A 20489-nucleotide genomic window follows, 5' to 3' on the forward strand; every position below is an offset into this window, starting at 1 on the left:
AATCTATCTATCTCTCTATCTATCTATCTCTCTATCTCTCTATCTCTCTATCTCTCTATATCTCTCTCTCTCTCTATCTATCTATCTATCTATCTCTCTATCTATCTATCTATCTATCTCTCTATCTCTCTCTCTCTCTATCTATCTATCTATCTATCTATCTATCTCTCTATCTATCTATCTCTCTATCTCTCTCTCTCTCTATCTATCTATCTATCTATCTATCTCTCTCTCTCTCTATCTCTCTATCTCTCTCTCTATCTATTTATCTATCTATCTCTCTCTCTCTCTCTCTCTCTCTCTCTCTATCTATCTATCTATCTATCTATCTATCTATCTATCTCTCTCTCTATCTCTCTATCTCTCTCTCTATCTATCTATCTCTCTCTCTATCTCTCTATCTCTCTCTCTATCTATCTATCTCTCTATCTATCTATCTATCTATCTATCTATCTATCTATCTATATCTATCCATTTGTATTTAAATACACGTATTGACAGATGTTTATTGCTTAATTTCATGCCGCTTTTTCAAGTCAGTCATCACCTAATCAAAATAAAAAACCACGCCTGAAACCCAATATTATCACCGCATTTTATTTATATATATATATATATATATATATTTTTTTTTTTTAACCCTTTCCGTCGATAAGGACGCAGTACCGAGTGTCGTCCAGCTGATGACGCCATTTAGACTGTATCGAACGCCTCGGAGCCGTGGACCCGCTTGAAAACCGTTCAGCGTTCGAGGAAAAACATTGTCTTCCCCGCGACCGCCGCGACCGCCGCGATCACCGCGCTCAACGAAACGGCGCGCTCACGCCCACGCCCACGCACACGTTCCGTTCTCGCGTTGACAAAAAAAAAAAAAAAAAAAAGGAACGTGACGTCACGACGCTCGCCAAGTTCCCGTTCCGGCCAAACAGCGCGATTTCATTGGTCGAGCGGGAGGCTACCAAATATGGTTGAGGATGGTGAGCGCCAGCAAACTGCGCTGAATTGGTGTTTGGTTATTTGTAATTTTTTTAGCAGTCCACGGTTTGACACAATTCTTGGCGTAACGTAAGCTCGCAATAATCAAGTATCCATATGAACTTTAGCGACACAAGCTGTCAGGCTCCTCAGCGCCCTCCCTTCTGAGCTACTAGCTGTTTCATAGCAACGTAGCCCCGAGGTGGGGGAGCCGTCACAGCAGTTTGTTATTGTGCACTCGCGTTCCGTCCAAACGTTGAAATGGCCACCTTACCGCAGCGGGGGGCTGAACACGACGCGTAGGACATGTCCATGGATCTCCCGGCGCCACAGCCGCCGCCCCCATTTCTCCCACCACCGCCACCTCCTGCAGCTTCACAGCCCAGCAAACAGAAGCTGTACCAGGCCATATCTGCAGGCAGGCGGCCTGTGGAGGGGGACCACGCCGAGCCCTGCCTGCTGCTCCGCCACAGGGAGAGCAGGCGAGTACGCTCGATTATTATAGTACATCATTTGGTAGTGGTCGCATTTTTCAGTATTATAGACTGCCATCGTATGACCATCGGCTTGCCAACCAAATGTACTATTTCCCTGACCAGTTTTAGGAAGGACCTGCAGTGGGTGTTGTTCAACAAGTATGTGCCCTCTCTCATTCAAGACGGTCCACAGTAAGTAAAAGACTAATTGTCGACATTTCACAGCCTACTAGGAGAGCAGACTGTACTAGGCTCAGGCAGATTTACGATTAAATCGTCGTTCAGCGATCGACTCCATCGATTGGTATTGACATTGATGACAGATGGGGTTTTTTTTATGTTTTTTTTTTTTATTTATCTGTCAGAAAGAAAAACCGAGCATTGTAAGTGCAGTCTACCGTGTTCTGCAGCTGGAGCATAGAGGGAGACGGGGAGAGAGAGGGGACCAAGGCCCTCCCTCGCCGCTCAGAGCTGTCAAATAACCACTGGTGCTCGGGTCTCACTTCCCCACTCTACAGTTCCGTACAGGGACTTTGAAGGGCAGGTGCTCCAAGAAAAGGCACATGGACCCCCAGCTCCAGTTCTAGGCATTTTGCCGCTCTGGGCAAACGGAGCAGCATAGCGGAGGCGGAGGCAGAGGCTGATTATAATATAGCAATGTATAATATAATCTCAAAGAGAGAGATTTTCATTTATTTAGTTTCCTTAGTTTCTTACTTGTATGGAAGATGAAAAACGTAAACCTAACTCAAAGAATTGGAGCCGGTCTTCTTTAAATTTGAATCCTATTGATTTTCATTTGTTTCCTACATGTATGAAACTGATTATTGAAACACAACTCAGTTAAGGGACTGTCCCGCTCCGTTCTGTTCCAAAAGACCCTGTTGCTATGGGACTTCATTTAGTAAAAACTGGATGTATTTCTGTAAAAACTTGTAAATAATAAATTCTGCATTTCTGGAACGGGGAGACCGCATTTGCCACATTATGTTCTATGCGCGATAAAACCCGTCAAAATCATATATCGCTGAACGCTGCCCCCCAGCGTTATTGCCCAAGCCTAGACTGTACTATTGTTTGGAATGGCCGGTGTTATTTATCTTTTTTTAAGTGAGCACTCTTTATGTTTTACTATGCTCTACTTGGATGTATGTTTGCTTTTAGGTGTGGACTGGTGGCTTTGTGGATGGCCGCCCACCTACGACAGCCGCTGCTGAGTATTGGTATGGAGACCATCGTGGGGACAGCTTTGAAATGTGGTTATACTGCTCAGGGTGAAATGTTTTCAGGTAGTATTTTCTTTAAACCTTCCCAACCTCTTGAGCAGAAATTCCAAGCCACCTCATGATCCCTGTGAGCTCATTTAGACTTTCTCCATCAATTTTTTGTCAGCCCACAACATGGCTCTCTTGGCAGAGGAAGTGTGCACCTGCAAGGCAGATCTCCTGACGGGGGGGATAAGCAGCAACAATGCCACAAGGATCATTGCACACATTTGTAATGGGCAACCCGTGCTTATCCCGTATCTTTTGTGAACAAATCATGAAATGAGTGTCTTTCTTTAAGTTGTTGATTTAGACAATCCCTCTGGCTAGAAGGATAAAAGACCTTGACCCTATGTTCAGATATGATGAAGACTTTAACCATGAACCATGCCAACGCCGGGGCCACAAAGCACACTGGGCTGTTGCGTCAGGTGAAGTGTGGATAGCATTCTCATAGACTCAAAATCCCACTGTCAAATGGATTTTAATCAGTTTACTCGCCAGGGCACACACATTGTATATTACTCCTTCCTGGTGATAGCTCATGTTTTTAGATTTTTATTATTGTCTCTATTTTGGGACATTTGAACCGGGTGAGAAATTTACCCTATAAATAATGTCCTAGTCACACTGACAAATACAGTATGGTGTATTTTTGTCAGTTAATACAATACAAAAAATATACAATATTAAAAATAGCTGTATCAGGAGCAGAAAGTATGTCAGCAGTAAAGTAAAATGTGTGGCCACAGATTAGTAAATGGGCTAAAACTCAATTTGACACTGGCATTTAATCATTTGTTACATATTTACCATATACTTCATTTCCAGGTGTACTTCTAGGTGTAGACCCAGGCAGTCTCATCAAAGTTCACTCCCTGCCGGATCCAGCCCTGCCTTGGCTTTCCCTAGCCTCAGACACTGACCCATGTCCTTCCACAGTGGCCAGAGAAGCTTACATCCTGGCTAAACAGGGAAAAAGCCTACGCTACCAGCTGTGGGATTTAGACCGTGTTTCTCAGAGCAATGAGCAACTGAGGGAGATGGATCCCCAGCGGATGAGTGATGGGACCGCGTATGTTTTACCTCAAGGGGGCGTGGAAGCTGGGTTGGCTGGTCAGGTAGTGCTGCTCCACACGAGGACAGACACAGTGACCGGTCTGGGTCGTGTATTGTAATGAGAAGATCCGGCTGTCCGGAATAACAATGGATTTAAAGCGCATGTGCGTTTGGACACGTATAAGATATGTAACGCTTTTTAAGAGCTGGATTCAAGATGAACTGTACAAGGATTCTGACTGATAAAGTCAGCACAATAACCAGGAGAACGGTTAATCTAAGCTATCAAACTGAATATTCTGTGCCTTGTTTCTGTTAAATGAAGCTAGGCCCTAATTTGATGAAAATGATTTGCACTTCAAAGGAATAATTGAAAAAAACAACTATAAACTCCATATATTGTATGAAATTTTAACAGAATGGCACCAAATTCAATGCTATTCTATAATAAACCCCAAACTAATAAACAATTTTGATAAAAGGCATGGTTTTATTTTTTTAAATTGATTAAATCACAAGAGAAGTATTTTTTGTTTTTGGTGTACAGTGAACTTTTGTTAGGAAATATGAAAACAGCAGGATTAAGGTAAAAAAACAACTCAAGCCTTTAGTTCCAGTTTATTGCAGTCTAGACCAAACAGGGAACTCATTTCACAAATTTGTATATTTTCCCCTTTAAAATAGAGTACACATGTCACGGTTAAAGAAGCCAAGTCTCACCACCCTTCACTATAATTCGGTTCTCACCACTACTGTGTTTGAAAACTCTGTAGTTTGTTAGATAAAGCATATGTGGGTAGGAAAAATTACTTTGTAAACACAAAACTTCTCCCGTTTTCCAGTATGTGTTCAGAGCCGGGAGTTCCGCTGACAACTGAGAATCCTGATAACAAACTCGGATTCCATTGTGTCACATTTGGAGCACGCATTACAGTGCAGCCCTTTTCAAATTTGTGCAAACAGTTCTGCTTGCACAAGTGTACTTAGACAGTGCTGCCTGACACTGTCCAAGGACAAGGCCGTCTGGAAGACTGAGACTGGAATGTTCCCTGACAGATTCCATTCAAGGAATGCCGTGTCCTGCAAGACTATTCCAAATAGGGCCTTGAGCTCGGACTTGATATTCATTGTCAATATTGCGAGGCAAAGATGCCATCTTTGTAAACCGTCAACTTTCTGTATACTGAAAAGTACAAATGAAAACAAGTCTGCCGCTATTGTACCTAAATCGAGAGTTGCAGCATTATATGGATACCTTTCTAGCATGTTAGGATTTCGGAAAATGTCTAGTAAGATCAAGCAGATCAATGACATGCATATTAAAAGCCAGGGAACAGTTCCAGTTTACATTTACCGTTTGCATAATTATTTCAACTTGAAGAAAAATTCAATACATTGATTTAATAGGACTGAAATTTCCTTCCATATTTAGCTCTTGCTATACCGCTAATTGCCTCTATGTGATGACTTGATCTACCAACCTTAGAAGAGAAAAAGGCAGAGCTTGTGTTTGTTCTATGGCTTCCATAGTGCAATTCATTACAGATGGTTATGGCTGTAAAACTGCACACCAATAAAATAAAAAGAAAAAAAAAGATGCATTGCAGTACTTGGGAGTAAATTATTAGCGTTTGCTATCAAAATATTTGAAGAAAAAAAAATCTGGAATTTATGGATTGGAATGGTCACAAAACGTTCCCGTCGTTAATGGTCAGGCACAAACACTTCAAACAGGGTAAGGAGACCATATAAAAGGCAAAAAGGTTAAATAGACCTATTTACAGAGAATATGAACTGGATTATTTTACACTTGGTTACACCAGTGTTGTAGTGTTGCTTATAAACAATAATAAAAAGTAGTCAATGAAAAAAATAACACCATTATCCAATGCTCTACAAAGGCCACTATAAAAAAAAAAAAAAAAAAAGGGTTTGAATTTTATAAAGTTGGTTTTTATGGAAGGGGAAAATAAATTGCATATATGCATCTCTAGATGCATATATCATCGAACAGAGGGAGTTGCTGAGGGAGAGGAGTATTACAGTCAAACCTTTGCATCCAGAGAGGAAAAAAGAAAAATGCTAAACTCCTTTAGTTTCGCTCTTTGGGCTCTCTCTCCCCCCACTTTCCCTCGGGGTTTCACAATATCACACAGTCTGACCTGAAGTTCCACCAATGGACCAGGTAGGTAGAGATGGCGATTACTAGCATGTCCCAAAGCACAGTGTCCAAAGACTGGTATGGGTGAAAGTGGATAGTCCCACCTTTTACTTCGTGGTGGAGGTGTGGAAAAAGCTAATGGTACCAAACTGAGAGACACCCGCATCTCTCCAGCTGCCGGGACAGCATTCCATGGAGCCTGTATGGTTCCGACCTGACGTCCCACTCATTGTCTCAGGGTGTTTGAGGGAGCATAGTACTCAGGATGTCTATGAGATTGTCCAGTCCCCACAGGTAGCCGTCCTCTCTGTTGCCCTCCACCCAGGGAGTCCTGTGGTCCAGGGTGAGAGGGGCGGGTAGGGGAACAGTCTTCCCAAAGTCAATCATCCACACCCGGGCCTGTCCCGTAGCATCGTGAACAAACAGCAGAGAGCTCCCCACGACCTTGGGCGAAAACAGGTGAGACAGGCATGATAAGGTGCGCGCAAGTAATTCAACAGATTAACACATCTGTGGATGGGATAGCACACAATCTGCATGTAAATGGCAGTTTGCATGTTTTGCAGTTTGTTTCTATGGATTTAATCACAAGTATTCATATAATTTCTTCTTTTTCCCCTCTATTGGAATTCGTCCACAAAACTTTTTATGTAACCATCAAGAATAATTCCCCTCGCTTCATTTGCCTATCTTTTCCAACCAGAGTGATGATCCAAATCTAAACAAATATTTCAGTATCCTGTTTTGTTGATCTTGAGTTGTCAGGTCTGGCTGGCCCACAAAGTAATGAAACGCGTCGACACTGCCAAAAACTCCCTAAAGCACCAGGAACAAGACGAGGCTGTTCTCTAAGTATTAATGCAGATTTCACCAGCTCCTTCCCTTCCTCCTTTTTGCGGATGCCACGCACAAAGAAATATCAAGACCGAAATGACAAAGACATACACTGTAATGTTCTGGCTGGTACAGATGGTAACATGGGAACCAGGTATAAATAAATAAATAAATAAATAAATAAATAAATTCAGTACAAGGATCCTCCAACATATTCCAATACAAATCCACTGTTGAAGTGAAAGAAGTAAATTTGAAGAGCTCATATCACTGTTGGGGGTTTGTTTGTACATTTCTCACCTCATGTGTCCTGAAGAATTGCGATTTCTCCAGTACACTGCGAAGTTCTTCCAACCTCTGCAGGTAAAGCTTCTAATAGTAGAGCGTGAGAACAAAATAATTGGGTTAACACAGTAGATAGAGAAGGGGTTTCAAAATACACTATGTCCTTTATTTTCCCCACATTTCCTCACCACCAGAGTGAACTTTGCCCGGAGGAAACCTCTTTTATTACATTTGCACTACGATAGTATCCTAGATGTGTAATCAGAATAATCCAGTTAGATAACATTGTACACGTACCAGAATGGGGATATTCCCGTCGACAAAGTCTTCCAGGGCCTGCATCACCTGTTCCCCTTTCTTGGTCTTTTTAAAGTTGGTGTTGCAAGTTCCGTCCGCTTTCTGAAAGAAAAAAAATTAATAATAATATTATATATATAAATATATATATGAGAATACGTTATTTACAACAAGCCATCTGTCATGAAGCAGTTAAAGTGGTTCTCTTCTACCTAGACCAGTATAACTTAGGACCCCCGTTCCTAACACTGAAAATAAAGACTTTTAGATAAATTGCATGGGAAATAGTGATCAATCAGCATAATAGACAAACAAATTAAACAATTCCATATTTTTTCTGGGTACTGACACAAACATGTCTCATATTTGTCCAGGAAAACAAACAAACAAAAAAAAAAGAATTATTCAAATGTGTCATCATATATTTCATTCATATGTGAGTGGTATGCAAATATTTTCTAGAAAGCTAGTGACCCAGATTCTCAGCTGTGATTTTCTTCCCCACGGTTCACGTAGCAGAACACAGCAGCTAGAAAGACGACTGAGGAGTTTATACATTTAGACAAGTCTAATCCTGTGATTGGTCTTTGCTGTTCATGGGCTTATAAATATTTATACCTGAGGCTTGCTTGGCTTGCAAAGGGAACTCATTGTGCCATTCATTAAAAACAACTTTTGGCTGCTTCAGCAAAGCATTAAAATAGTTTTGGAGGAGAGGCCCGCTGAGTTCGGAGCGCTTTGCTAACCTTTATTCCTTCGATTCGGAACCCCAGGGTCGCCGTGGAGCTGAGTGTTTCCCTCCACTGCATGTATCTGGGTTTGAGGACCCCCTGTTGGGCCCTCTCTTGCACTGTTGGCGCCCCGGGGTCCACCTCCACCATCTTGTCGTACATGTCCTTCCGCAGACGTGGCCGCTCTCTGGCTTTACTGAGCTCCTCCTCCAAGTATGTCCTAAGGGGAGTCGAAGAGGAAAGACTTAAAAAGTACATCTGAGCGGGAGGCTCTTGAAAAACATATCCCACAATCCTTCCAGCATCCCATCTATGCAGGCGGTTACCTCACCCCGAATATTCCCCTTGGAGATCAGTTAAGACACGTGTTATCGTAGCTCACCTGCTGCCCATCTTGCAGTCCATTATGGAGGGCGAGTCGAAGTCAGCTAGAAGGTCATCCATGAGGTTGTAGTCCTGCTCGTCCCTTTGGACCACACCATAATACCCAGGCACATGGGGACGCAGAATGTCCCCCATCAGCTTCTGGAGGCACTGCTGCTCGCACTCACAGTAACGCTTCAACAAGCGCCCGTACTCACCAGCTTGGAAGTTTCCTTGGTTAGAGGGAAAAGCGAAAGGAGGTCAGTGAGGACAGTAGAACAAATCCCCTGCAGGTAGTTAACACGGGACACAATGACTTTGGAGTGTTTCAAATTAATTGTATATACCTGCATGGCCGGCTAGTTGCACCCACGGATAACGTTTTTTGAAGGACACAACAAAAGGCGACCAGTGCACCATGGTTTTCAACTTCTGCCACGGCTTGTTCTAGAAAGACCAAAACAAAGAATCCACATTTATATCCAAGACAAACTTATCTACAAATAAAAATATATTTATAAAAAAAAGTGTGATATGGGACCAATGACAGCATATTCTAGTTAAAGCTTTCAGATTTTGCAGTTATGTAGAAAAAAAAAAAAAGAAAAAAAAAGGACATACCCAGATGTTCAAAGGTTTAAGAGTAAACCAAACAAACCAATGGATTTAACCCAATCAAATGTGTGCTCACATACCTACAGACAGATGTAGACGTTGGACAAACCCCTCTTGGCCAAGGCTAGGTGCACAACGTACGTGACAAAACCCATTCATGAAACATTTACCCAAGCTACTGCTGTGGTGTCATAAAACAGAACTCCCAGTGTGTGTGTGTGTGTGTGTGTGTGTGTGTGTGTGTGTGTGTGTGTGTGTGTGTGTGTGTGTGTGTGTGTGTGTGTGTGTGTGTGTGTGTGTGTGAGAGAGACGTGTGTGTACATGTGGGAGTTATCTGTGTTGGGAAACGCCACAGCAAGGACAGTGTGCAACAGGGTCTTTGACGCAAGTAATCTGGGAGAGGAACACATGACTATGAGATTGTGCATCTGGGAGATCAAAACAAGCAGCCAGTGAATCAAGGTTTAGGCTGTGTGTGTGCGCTTCACTCAAGTGGACGTGAGAAACGCGGGTCACACATTATCACAGGCTCAGACGAAATCTGAGCGGGAGAGATAAGCGGAGTGGCGAATTTTAGGCGTTGAAGGGATTATAACTGTGATACCAATCCATATGGTTTTGGCCATTAAACGGTCACCGATATGGATCATCGTCCTTCTCTGCCGTGTTTACGTGTCCTATCCTCGGATGCGTTCTTTCCACAGCTGCAATGTTGAAATCCTGTCACAATAAAAACAGCCCTCTCGTTGGAATGTAAACGGCAAGTTAACATCAAGTGTATGTTTGCCAAGGCGGCACATTTTTATGAAATGACAAAGGTTGCCTTTACTTTTTTAGTTTGAGTACTTGGGCAGTGTACTTTAGACAGAGTTCAATTTCTTTATTTTTTGCAGTTGACAACATTTCTCAATTAATCCACCACGAGGGTTAGGTAGGAAATCTCAATTAATCCTATCAAGTACTGAACCACACTCTTTCATTCAAGATCAATTGAATGACTCAATATTATGACTAAATGCGTCATCCAAGCTTCTCATAAAAAAAGAGGAATGTTTTACAGTAAGCAGTATACAAGTTTTAAAAATCAGTATTTCCATGATGAAGGAAAAAAAAAAACAGTTTAGGAACCAGTATTGGACGCAAGTTGGCTGTACTGTTTATGTATAAGAACGTTTTTATACGAGTAACTGGCTACATAAAATATGTGAGTGCAGTCGCTTGTTGTGTAGCTTATCGTAAGGAAAGAGCATCCCAGACAACGTGACAAAGCTTTGTCTGGTCAAGATCCATAACAGAGAGAGAAAGGGAGCACCAGACGACTGCAAATTGAACCTTTAATCAGATTAACCCTTGAATCCAAACATGACCTTTACTGCCTTAGGAGTGAAAGCATACCTACAGTATATAGTCTATAGCATACCTTCACCATTCAGCAATTAAAACCACCTGCCCAATATTGTGTAGCTTGTGCTGCCAAAACAGCTCTGACCCGTGGAGGCATGGACTCCACAAGACCTCTGAAGGTGTCCTGTGGTATCTGGCACCAAGATGTTAGAAGCAGATCCTGTAAGTCCTGGAAGTTTTAACGTGGGGCCCCCCATGGATCGGGCTTGTTGCTCCAGCACATCCCACACAATGCTCAATCAGATCAATATCTGTGGAATTTGGGGGCCAAGTCAACACCTTAAACTCTTCGTCATGTTCTTCAAACCATTCCTGAACAATTTCTGCAGTGTTGCAGGACCCATTATCCTGCTGAAAGAGGCCACTGCTGTCTGGGAATACTGCTGCCGTGAAGGGGTGTACTTCTGAAACAATGTTTAGGTAGGTGGTACGTGTCAAAGTAACATCCACATGAATGCCAGGACCCAAGGTTTCCCAGCAGAACATTGCCCAGAGCATCACACTACCTCCACCGGCTTGCCTTCTTTCCATAGTGCACCCAGGTGCCATCTCTTCCCCAGGTAAACCATGCACACGCACCCGTCCATCCACATGATGTAAAAGAAAACATGATTCATCAGACCAGGCCACCTTCTTCCATTGCTCCATGGTGTAGTTCTGACGCTCACTTGCCCATTGTAGGCGCTTTCGGCGGTGGACAGGGGTCAGCATGGACACACTGACCGGTCTGCAGCTACGCAGCCCCATACGCAGTAAACTGCGAGGCACTGTGTGTTCTGACACATTTCTATCATAGCAGCATTAACTTTTTCAGCAATTTGTGCTACAGTAGCTCTACTGTGTGATCAGACCAGACGGGCTAGCCTACGCTCCCAACGCGCAATGATCCTTGGGCGCCCATGACCTTGTCGCCGTTTCACCCGTTGTCCTTCCTTGGACCACATTTGGTAAGTACTAACCACTGCATACCATGAACACCCCACAGACCTGCTGTTTTGGAGATGCTCTGACCCAGTCGTCTAGTCACCACAATTTAGCCCTTGTTAAAGTTGCTCAGATCCTTACGCTTGTGTATTTTTCTTGCTTCCAACACATCAACTTCAAGAACTGACTGTTCACTTGCTGCCTAATATATCCCACCCCTTGACAGGTGCCATTGTAACAACATGATCAATGTTACTTACTTCACCTGTCATTGGTTTTAATGTTGTGGCTGATTGGTGTACACAGATTTATATATGTTATAAATCATTTCTACATGTTGTAGAAATGTAGTATTGTATTGAAATGTACATTGTAGTCCTAAATGTAGCTCATTAGGCATAGAAGTTCAAATTGCATATATGGATTCCGACTTCCGACAACAATCAGACAAAAACAACCTGCCACTGCACTATCTTTTTCTTTTTGTAGATCTAGAAATGTCCTCAGTGACCAATACAAGTCCAGGGGGTTGATAAAGGAGAAGATGTATGAACCAGATCCTATGTCCCCTGCCACTCCTTCCTTTCAGCTCCCTCAACCACAAGCTTTACCACTAATTGCTAATTGAAAGTTTAATGAGTGACATCTCTGGTCACAACAGTCTGTCTAAACCATTTTTTTTCCTGGAAATATCACAAGCTTTGGCAACTCATTCTCATTCCATGCCCTGGAATGTACATGATATGTAAGGACCCAGAAAAAATTTGGCTGCGCCTTGATGCATCACACTTTAATTTTTCCATTAAGGTTACGCAACTATCCTCCAGATCACATTCCACCCCAGTTTTTTTTTTGTTTCTTTTTTTATAAATCAAGCTTCTCTCTGACCCCTCCACCTTGCTTTTAAGCCTTCAGAATGAGTGGTCCCTGTTCCAGTCATTCCTTCCCTACAAATGTTTTTGAAGTAATAATAATCTGCAATGAATTTCATCCACTGGACTGACATTGTTTTGCTTTGTTCTAATGTACGACCGGTGACGAGCGTCTTCATTCGTGTCCTCGCCGAAATATTATTTATAATTTCTCTTGCAATGCCACTGTCAATTCCCCATTATAGACCCATTGTCTTTTCTCCTTGACTTCAGACTTGGAATGCTGGGAATGTACCTTGTACTTGACTTGACAGCAGAAGGGGCCAACCTGTTGTTCACGTTACAGCAGCAGAGGGAAGAGTTGAAGTCAAGCTGACCAAGAGACAACTCTTATCCAATACAAAACACTCCCTCCTGTCATCCCGACAAACCCACAAACAACAAAAAAAACAAACAAAACAAAAAGAGGGCGCACTAACCACCATATAAAACAATAGGAGAGAGCTGCCTTGGGGACACTTTAAGGCAGCCTTTGGTCCGCTGTGGCAAAGGTCGTGAAGGTGTAACAAGCAGGATTTACAAGTCCTGGATAATGGCTGACTTCCTTTTTAATCCAGATGAAGAGAATGTTACAGCACAAAGCTAAAAAACACACCTGTGCAGCAAAAAAAAAAAAAAAGTACATAACCCCTGTACAGATAGTATTAGGAAGAAAAAGGAAGGAATTATAAAATATTTCACTTTCTGCAAGAATTATAAATCATATTAGACCTGAGACCCATAAGCTCTTCCTGAAGTATAGACTCATAAATACATGGAAATAAATGGTTTCACACCCAAATGCATCAATTTGTCCTCTTAGATCATGTACTATTTTCTGCAATGTTCCTCTTCTTACCTGGCAAGCTGTGCTGTAGTGAAGGAGCAAGCAGGCGCCCAAACAAGCGCTCACTGCCACAGAGACAAAGCGAGAGCGAAACCAGCTCAAAACATCTTGCACCATTGGGGCAGGGTCCTCCCCCGAGTGAGTCTCACGGTGGCTCTAGTGACGCCTGCCTCCCTGGGGGCCTGACAACCTTATAATTTGGCTGAGGCCAAGCATTGGTCGTAGGGAACTCTTCAGCCCTACTCTGCTAGTTTTAGCGCGTGTGTGTCACGCACGGCTTTAGCACAGAGCCAAACTGAGGCTTGTTCAGCCAAGGAAATAATCTTGTGAAGTAACACTAATCTCACTCTCACAGTGACCCCTTGATTATCCCTCCCCTAACCTCACCACCCCCAAATTCTGTGTCGTTCCTCTTTCCTGGGAAAGAGGAATTTCACAGTCCGTGAAATTTGTAATATCTGATGTCTTCTCCCCGGGCTGACTGAAATGTGCCGTGGTAGTATATTACGCCCTACAGGCCTTATTTATCCTATGTCCTCACAAATTAGGGCTGAACGATTGAGTATGTTGTTTTTTTCAGTTCTTAATCTTCCATATTATTCACTAAACACAAGCATGAAATCATTCTATAGTGTGACCAACCCAAAATGGATACAGTCAACATATAAACTGCTCTTTCCTGTAGGTAAGGCCCACGTGTTATGATGAATTGAGATGAATAACATATCTTTATTTAACTATTGAATTGCAAAAAGAAAAACCTTCAATCACAATAGAATATTGACCCATTGATTTAACGTCAAGCCTTGTAATTGTTTGAATATGAAAACTAACATTATAAAGAATATACAGTGTTTCAGCAGAAATGTACTAATTTTGATTAAACATTTTGCCGTGCCTACATCCACATACACAGAGTGCCGCTTCATGTGTTCAGGGACAGCTTTACACTCATTAGAAACAAAACAAAGAGATGCATTATTCTCTCTAGAGGTGCTGTGAGCTTTGCTGGCAGCAGGCGCTGCCGCGCATAGCGCACCTTGGCCCGGGGCGGCAGGGTGGAGGGTTAAAACAATCGCTATAGGCCGGGGGGGTGCACGGAGAAAGCGTCCCTATTACGCATGGTTTTGTTTCATTAGCTCGATAGGTGCTAGGCGGTCGCCTATAGGAAGAGCCAGCCCTGCACAGCCCCATTGGTTAGATTGTGTAACATTAGAAAAACAAAAAACACTTTTCTTTTTAACCGCAGGCTGCTGTTAGATTGCGATGTCGGTTTGAATTTGATTAATCATTCAGCCTTATCACAAATGTTCCATTTCTAGTCTGCTTGACTGATTCCTCTCTGCTACTGATACGCAAAAAAAATACAGAGGTGTGTACGCACATCTCAGTGAAGCTGAGCCAATAGTTGACCAACAGAAGCCGAACCTGTTGGTCAACTATTGTTTGACTGCAGGAGTGTTTTCAGGTGCGTTCACATCTGTAGCAGAGCTCTGTTTTCAGAACGTGTTTTGTATAAAACCCACATCCCCTCTCTCTGCACCATGCTACACAGTTCAGACTACCTGAACCACGGGTCACTACGCACAAATGCATTTTCTTGCAAGAAGCCAAGCAGTATAGCGCAGGACAACACAGCTTGGACTATATTCTCAAGCATGTGTAAAGGGTGTAGGAGTGACGTGTGGGGCGGGGGTCTGTATAATGACTGCCAGTGAGCACATTTTTTCAATTGTGGATTATCTGAATTAACATGGAAAGACTAAAAGTTTCTGTGTGGGCCACATGTTCAAAGAATCAATGGGCATTTTTGTCTGGCTGGGTTTTTTACCCCCCCTCAGCTTATCTCCATTTTCAACTGGTTTTCTGTTTCAATGTCTACATCTAAAAGGAATATCAGAAGAAAATATTAGCCTTTCAAGACAGGCCCGAAAATGCAGAGGCATGCAAATAAGTGGTAAAAGGCAGACAACAGGCGTTTCATTATTTCTAAATTCAACGTGCAATGCAGATGTTGGTAGATATTTCAGCCTAACAGTGTTGAAATGTCAGAGACAGAGTAGATATTGTCAGACAGCAAGAGAAAGTACAAGGAAAAAAAAAAAAAAAGATTGAGCACCATATATGGGAAAGGTGTCGCCTAGCAACGAATTTTGCCTTCAGCCCAATTTTCCATGACACACTCGACGCTGAATGCAAGATGGCATCGGGGTGCATGCGCCTGTGTGTACAACTCTCCTCGCGTATGCATGTCTGAGCAGGTATCTGCTCACGTCATTGAGCATACAAAGTGCAACAGGTTTGGCTGCGATCTCACCGCGAGGACACAGCTTCGACAACACACCTTCATTCTATCCACGGACAAAAAAAAACCAAAAAAAAACCCCACACACACACATAGTAACTGTACAATCACAACTCTCTGGGATAAAAATGTACAATTTTACCAATCAACACATGTCACAACCAGTGGACAGCGGAACCCTGTTACAAAATGTCCAGTGCAACACCCCAGGTTGCCCACTTCTGCTCAACCAGTGAGGAAGTCACATGCACTGTTCTGCAAACACCATCATCATCACAGTAAAATTTCATCCAAGACGTGTCTCAACAAAAGATTTTCTTGAAAAAAATAGATAGATAAATATAATAAATAAAGTGTGGACATGTTTGGGAAGATTTACATTAGGATGATTTTCCGAAGACCACAAAATTGAGAATAACAGCCAAATGTTAGTTTGGGCTGTAATGAAGGATCAAGGCGAAAAACACCTGATACGTCGAGCCAAAATAATCATAATAGGAGAAGGAGTGGTTATGCCTTATCCAATGGTTATCTTGCCTTTAGGCTGGTCATAAAGTCAGTCAAACTGGTAATGTTGTCTAGATGTTCCATTCTATGCCCCATAAAAAAAGGGTGTAAGCAGCAGCCTTTTGAGAGAATGCTGAAGGTGACGTCTCTCTTTCACCCCGAGATACTGCTTTCAATACCATTAGGTCTTCACCGTTTGCTTTATTCCGTTTCTAGAATGAATGCAGAATATCCTTCACCACTTCTCTCTCAAACCATACATTGACACTTTTGCATAAGTGTCCAAATTAGAAAAATAAATGACTGTGGGCTATGCAGCCCCCACTTCGTTGACTTGAGCGCGGTGTCACTCCTAGCACAGGAGGGAACTTTCTAGTGAACACATCCTGTTTTTAAGCTCTTTCCATCCAAAGACTTCTGAGCCAGGAGGGAAACATGACTTCCTATTTGGAAACTTTGAACTGTAATTCTGAGCTGTACCGAGACGGAAAGAAACTCCAGTTGAAGGACTTTGAGACAATTTCAAGGCTGATTTTCCCTGGTATGGTATATCAATGCAAGGTCATAGAGGCCTAAAAATAGTTGCAATAGTTTTTAAACAATGGACCTAAAGAGAATCCCAGAGGGAGAATGCTTTAGTAATAACAGTCATCTTATATTTACTGATAGCCCTGTACTTTGAATTGATGTTATTGTCAGGAATGTTTTGCATCAATATTTCCCCCCCAGGTCACAAATATATTGGTTTTAACTTCCTTATATTATCAAAAATGACATTGGATTTTAGCAAACAAAAGTGACAATATCTATTCCATTAAATAAATAAATAAATAAATAAATGCTTATAGTTTAACACGCAACCTCCATTGTAAGATCTGTATCAACAGACTAGGTTGTGGTTTGTGTCTGATAATTACCGCTTTCAAAATAGCACTGGAGTGATTAGCAGACTTTGAAAATAATGTTTTCATTATGAGAGATTCCTTCAATTTGTGTTTATTGGAACTTTGAATATTTTCCTACGTTGCACTTCCAAGTATCTATAATGCAAGATGAATGACTGACTTGACTTTTTATATGCATTAAAAATAATAGTGTGATTTGTAACGTGTGCTTTATCTTTGGATGAATAATTGTGAATGGTAGTTTTTCATGGTCCAGAAACTTTTAATATTTAAATCACTTTGTACTAAGTAAATAGGTAGATGTCAATGTTAGATAAAACTTAGTCACTATCTTTATTATAAATGTTGGCAAGCGGCAAAAGATCACCTACCTTGACACCGATGTTATTGTGAGATTAAAGCTTATGTCACCATCTTTATAACAAATGTTATTGTGAAATCCTACAATCCGAGAAGGGGTACAACAGCTCATGACAGTGGTAGTACCCTTCAAAGCAGTGGTTCCCAATGTGAGGTTTCCAGGGGTCCCCAGCTAAATTTTTCATAGTTAAACTTCCTTATTATTGAATTTACAAATCATTAGCACCAGGAGAGAATGCACAATAATGACTGCTTTTTTATTTATTTATTTAATTTTTAATCATAATTTCCCTCTTCTCTTCCCAACTATATTGAGACAGGTATGGCATTTTGAACTGAATGCTAGCAATACTAAAAATCTTCTCAGATTGGTGTCCCAGAGACTAAATCTTATCAAAGGGGGTCCATGGCCTGAGGGGCATCAAGTTGAGGGTCCTTATGTGGAAAAAAGGTTGAGAATCACTGCTGTAAGGAATGCTCATTGTATTACTGGCATGGGTACTTGTTTGTAATTGTGCTGTGTTGCTTATGCATTGAATTATCTGATTAAATTCAAGTATGGTTGTCTTTTTTCAAACGAAATCCATGATACATTAACAGTTGCTCTGGGAATGCATCATATTCTGGGAAGCACAATTGGGTGAGACGACCACAGTGTCTTCTATTTTCATTGGTATCTTCGGGGACAAGGGCTGCGAGAGTTTGAATCGCTTTACTCTGGAGCATTTCACCGAGGGATGGAGATAATAAATGGTTAACTCAGGGAAGGCACCACACTCACCCCACTCCCATCGTCCGGGCTTCCCAGAGACTGGCACCGGGCTGGGGACAGACTGGACTCGATGTCGCTCCCGGTGAAGTCGTCTTCGGACTCCTCGAAGGACGAGGCGGAGGAGAGGCCGATGGACGAGGAGTTGGACAGCTTCCTGGGGGAGCGGATCAGTGCCGGGGAGCCTCCGCAGCCGCTGTCCGAACAGGGCGACTCGTCGTCCCGCAGTGTCTCCGACCCTAACCCGCTGGTCCCCTGCGAGTCCTGCGTCCCACCCGGGCTGGGGTCTCTGGTGATGATCAGCTTGGGGATAGTGCCGGGGAAGCCCCGGCCCCCGGAACGATACTGCGGATGATTTGAGTCCTTTCGTTTTACTGGATCTAGAGACCCAGGCGGCGTCCCGGCTTCAGAGACACCAGCAGCCCGGACAGCGTTTCCCAGCGGCGGATCCTCCATGGCCCCCTCGGGGGGACTGGCTGCATGGTCCCTCCTATTGTTCTGTGACTCTCTACTCTCTCTGGCTCTCTGGGCATCGGGCGTGCCGGTCGTTCCCGTCACGGTGCTGCCATCTTCGCCCGGGCCGTACGGGGTCACACGATCCGGGCGCGTCGGCTCCTCTCCGGGCCCCGACACGCAGACGGAGCTCGGCAACTTTTCTTCAACCGAGCCGCGACAGCGATCCTCGGATTCGCCTCCGAATCCTATTTGGGGTCGGATGCTGTACTGCTGGTTGTTTTCGAGCCACAGCTGCTCCTTGTTTTTCATCTGACTCCTGCTCGAGCGGGCATCTTTGCCGAACCTTTGTATTCGAAGTCGGCTGGCCGCCTCGCTCGGATTCCACTTCGCTTTCTTTGGTCCCGGAACGTCGGCGGCGGCGTGCGGTAGCGTGGAGCGGGTTTGGCCCATCACGCTCGCCGTAGTAGTGCACAGGACACGCCCTTCACAACGGCGATGATTTAAAAGCACCGAAACATGTTGGTCACGGCTGTTGAATAAGTCTGGGAAGTCTCGGTTCGGCGCAGTTGTTCCCTACAATGTGGGGAAATTGATTCTGGTCAAGGCTCAGAGCATGATTATAAGCACGGTGTGAATGCAAAAGGAGTAACGTTTAACACTTTCCCAGCAGAATATATATATATAATTTTTTTTATCTAAAACCATCACAGCATGGACCACGAATTAAATTACCTTCAAGTATCAACACTGAAACAGCACTAAAATAACAGGAATTTCAAGGCATAACAAAGAGGGGAAATCTGTTCACTGTGCTTTACACAACCAGTAAACAATTCGCCTTCAGCATAACACTGCCCTCCTGTGTCTGGGTCTCAAAGCAGCTTCAATTTAAACAGTAGTAGGGACTGACTGCAGCCAACACAGGCTCTATATCTAAGTCTGTATGTTGCTCTCTAAGCATTACACTTATTGGAAAAACCTTGCCAGCTCATAAGATGAATGGAATGTACTGCCATTCACAGCGGACTGAATGACTGCCTGGAGCCGGGAAACGGGACAGGAAGGACAACAGTGGAAAGAGTAGCCCACGTGGTGGTGGTGATGTCCCCACATACACGCACACACAAAGAAAACTCATTCTTAATGTAATGAAAGAATGTGATGCATGATGCCCTAAAATAAACAGGCGCGCATTGTCTCCACATCACGGCATCCGCCAGCATAAACGGAGGAACCCGGTGACTCAGCGTGACGCGTTCGGTCCCGGCATTAGTGTGACTCACCGGATGTAGGGCGTCGGTATCAACGCGGCCATTGGGCGACTATTTCAATCAGCATCCTCCTCCCTTTCCGCTATCTGCGTGTTACCATTATGAAAGTCCCCGTCGCTACAACGCCGATCAATTTACGTTTGTCTGTTTACTGGTTAAGTCGTATCACGTAGTCGACACACGTATTTTACTGTTTTATGTGTCGTTGCGGGGATTAAGCCTTTCTAAATGCCAGGCTCAACCTGCCCACCTGCAAAGGTTCCAGCAAAACAAGTTCCCACCCGACACTATTTTGCCAGGACACCGTCGCCGCATCCTGGACTTAGCGCCGCCCGAGACGATTGTGACTGTTTTTAAAAAAAATACAAACAAGACAAAGCGTTTTTCCTCCCATACGTGGTACCCGTGGCTAGTACAGTTTTCACGCCAAAATTAGCGGGTTGACCCCTTTTTTTAAACCCGGGCCAACCCGCTAAAGAAAAAAATAGGCGATTGACACCTTTCCCATTGCCAGGAGAGGTTTTTTTTCTGGTGCGTCACGTTCCACGTCACAAAGTCGTCGAAAAAGGGGCGTGCTGTGGTTCCAGTGTGATTGGGAACAAAACAGTCGAGGAGACAGCAACTTAAACAAAGACATAAAACTGTAGAACTTGAATAAAAAAGTATTTTGAGCCGTTCAAAAGAATCGGACGACTCAAGACTACAGTAGGAGCAGCGTGGAGCAGTGCTGCCGGTGCGCACCCTCGCACGGATACTGCGCGTACCGGTC

At 43.3% G+C, this 20489-nt stretch overlaps 2 protein-coding genes across 3 annotated transcripts; one reads left to right on the top strand and one right to left on the bottom strand.

The window, feature by feature from the left end:
* Nucleotides 1–953: 953 nt before the first annotated feature.
* Nucleotides 954–6118, top strand: actmap (actin maturation protease). 2 transcript variants are annotated; one of them, XM_080006517.1, is made up of 6 exons: nucleotides 954–1461; nucleotides 1585–1643; nucleotides 2616–2740; nucleotides 2844–2973; nucleotides 3077–3147; nucleotides 3548–6118. In XM_080006517.1, the coding sequence occupies exons 1-6, from the start codon at nucleotides 1282–1284 to the stop codon at nucleotides 3892–3894; spliced, it is 912 nt and encodes a 303-aa protein (XP_079862643.1). In that variant the 5' UTR covers nucleotides 954–1281; the 3' UTR covers nucleotides 3895–6118. The 2 variants fall into 2 exon arrangements, with proteins under 2 accessions (XP_079862643.1, XP_079862642.1); XM_080006516.1 differs by having other exon boundaries at nucleotides 954–1457; nucleotides 1575–1643; nucleotides 3548–6115.
* A 15-nt stretch (nucleotides 6119–6133) lies between these two features.
* On the bottom strand, nucleotides 6134–18917 carry itpkcb (inositol-trisphosphate 3-kinase Cb). The gene is made up of 7 exons (XM_080006515.1): nucleotides 18006–18917; nucleotides 8794–8893; nucleotides 8466–8679; nucleotides 8099–8303; nucleotides 7353–7454; nucleotides 7071–7142; nucleotides 6134–6380 (listed from the first exon to the last, which is right to left on the bottom strand). Exons 1-7 carry the CDS (start codon nucleotides 18897–18899, stop codon nucleotides 6171–6173), a joined length of 1797 nt encoding a protein of 598 aa, XP_079862641.1. The 5' UTR covers nucleotides 18900–18917; the 3' UTR covers nucleotides 6134–6170.
* Nucleotides 18918–20489: the final 1572 nt, after the last annotated feature.

The sequence above is a fragment of the Zeus faber genome, assembly GCF_960531495.2.
Source record: "Zeus faber genome assembly, chromosome: 9".
NCBI classification, from domain to species: Eukaryota; Metazoa; Chordata; class Actinopteri; order Zeiformes; family Zeidae; genus Zeus; species Zeus faber.

Excerpts from the sequence above, each read along its gene's own strand:
- itpkcb (XM_080006515.1), bottom strand. The coding sequence starts at position 18,899 with ATGGGCCAAACCCGCTCCACGCTACCGCACGCCGCCGCCGACGTTCCG. Across the intron at positions 8,680-8,793 it reads GCAACTAGCCGGCCATGCAG|GAAACTTCCAAGCTGGTGAG; the intron begins GTATATACAATT and ends CCTCTAACCAAG. Across the intron at positions 7,143-7,352 it reads ACGGGAATATCCCCATTCTG|AAGCTTTACCTGCAGAGGTT; the intron begins GTACGTGTACAA and ends CTCTACTATTAG.
- actmap (XM_080006516.1), top strand. The coding sequence starts at position 1,282 with ATGTCCATGGATCTCCCGGCGCCACAGCCGCCGCCCCCATTTCTCCCA. Across the intron at positions 1,458-1,574 it reads CTCCGCCACAGGGAGAGCAG|TTTTAGGAAGGACCTGCAGT; the intron begins GCGAGTACGCTC and ends TTCCCTGACCAG. Across the intron at positions 2,741-2,843 it reads TCAGGGTGAAATGTTTTCAG|CCCACAACATGGCTCTCTTG; the intron begins GTAGTATTTTCT and ends ATTTTTTGTCAG.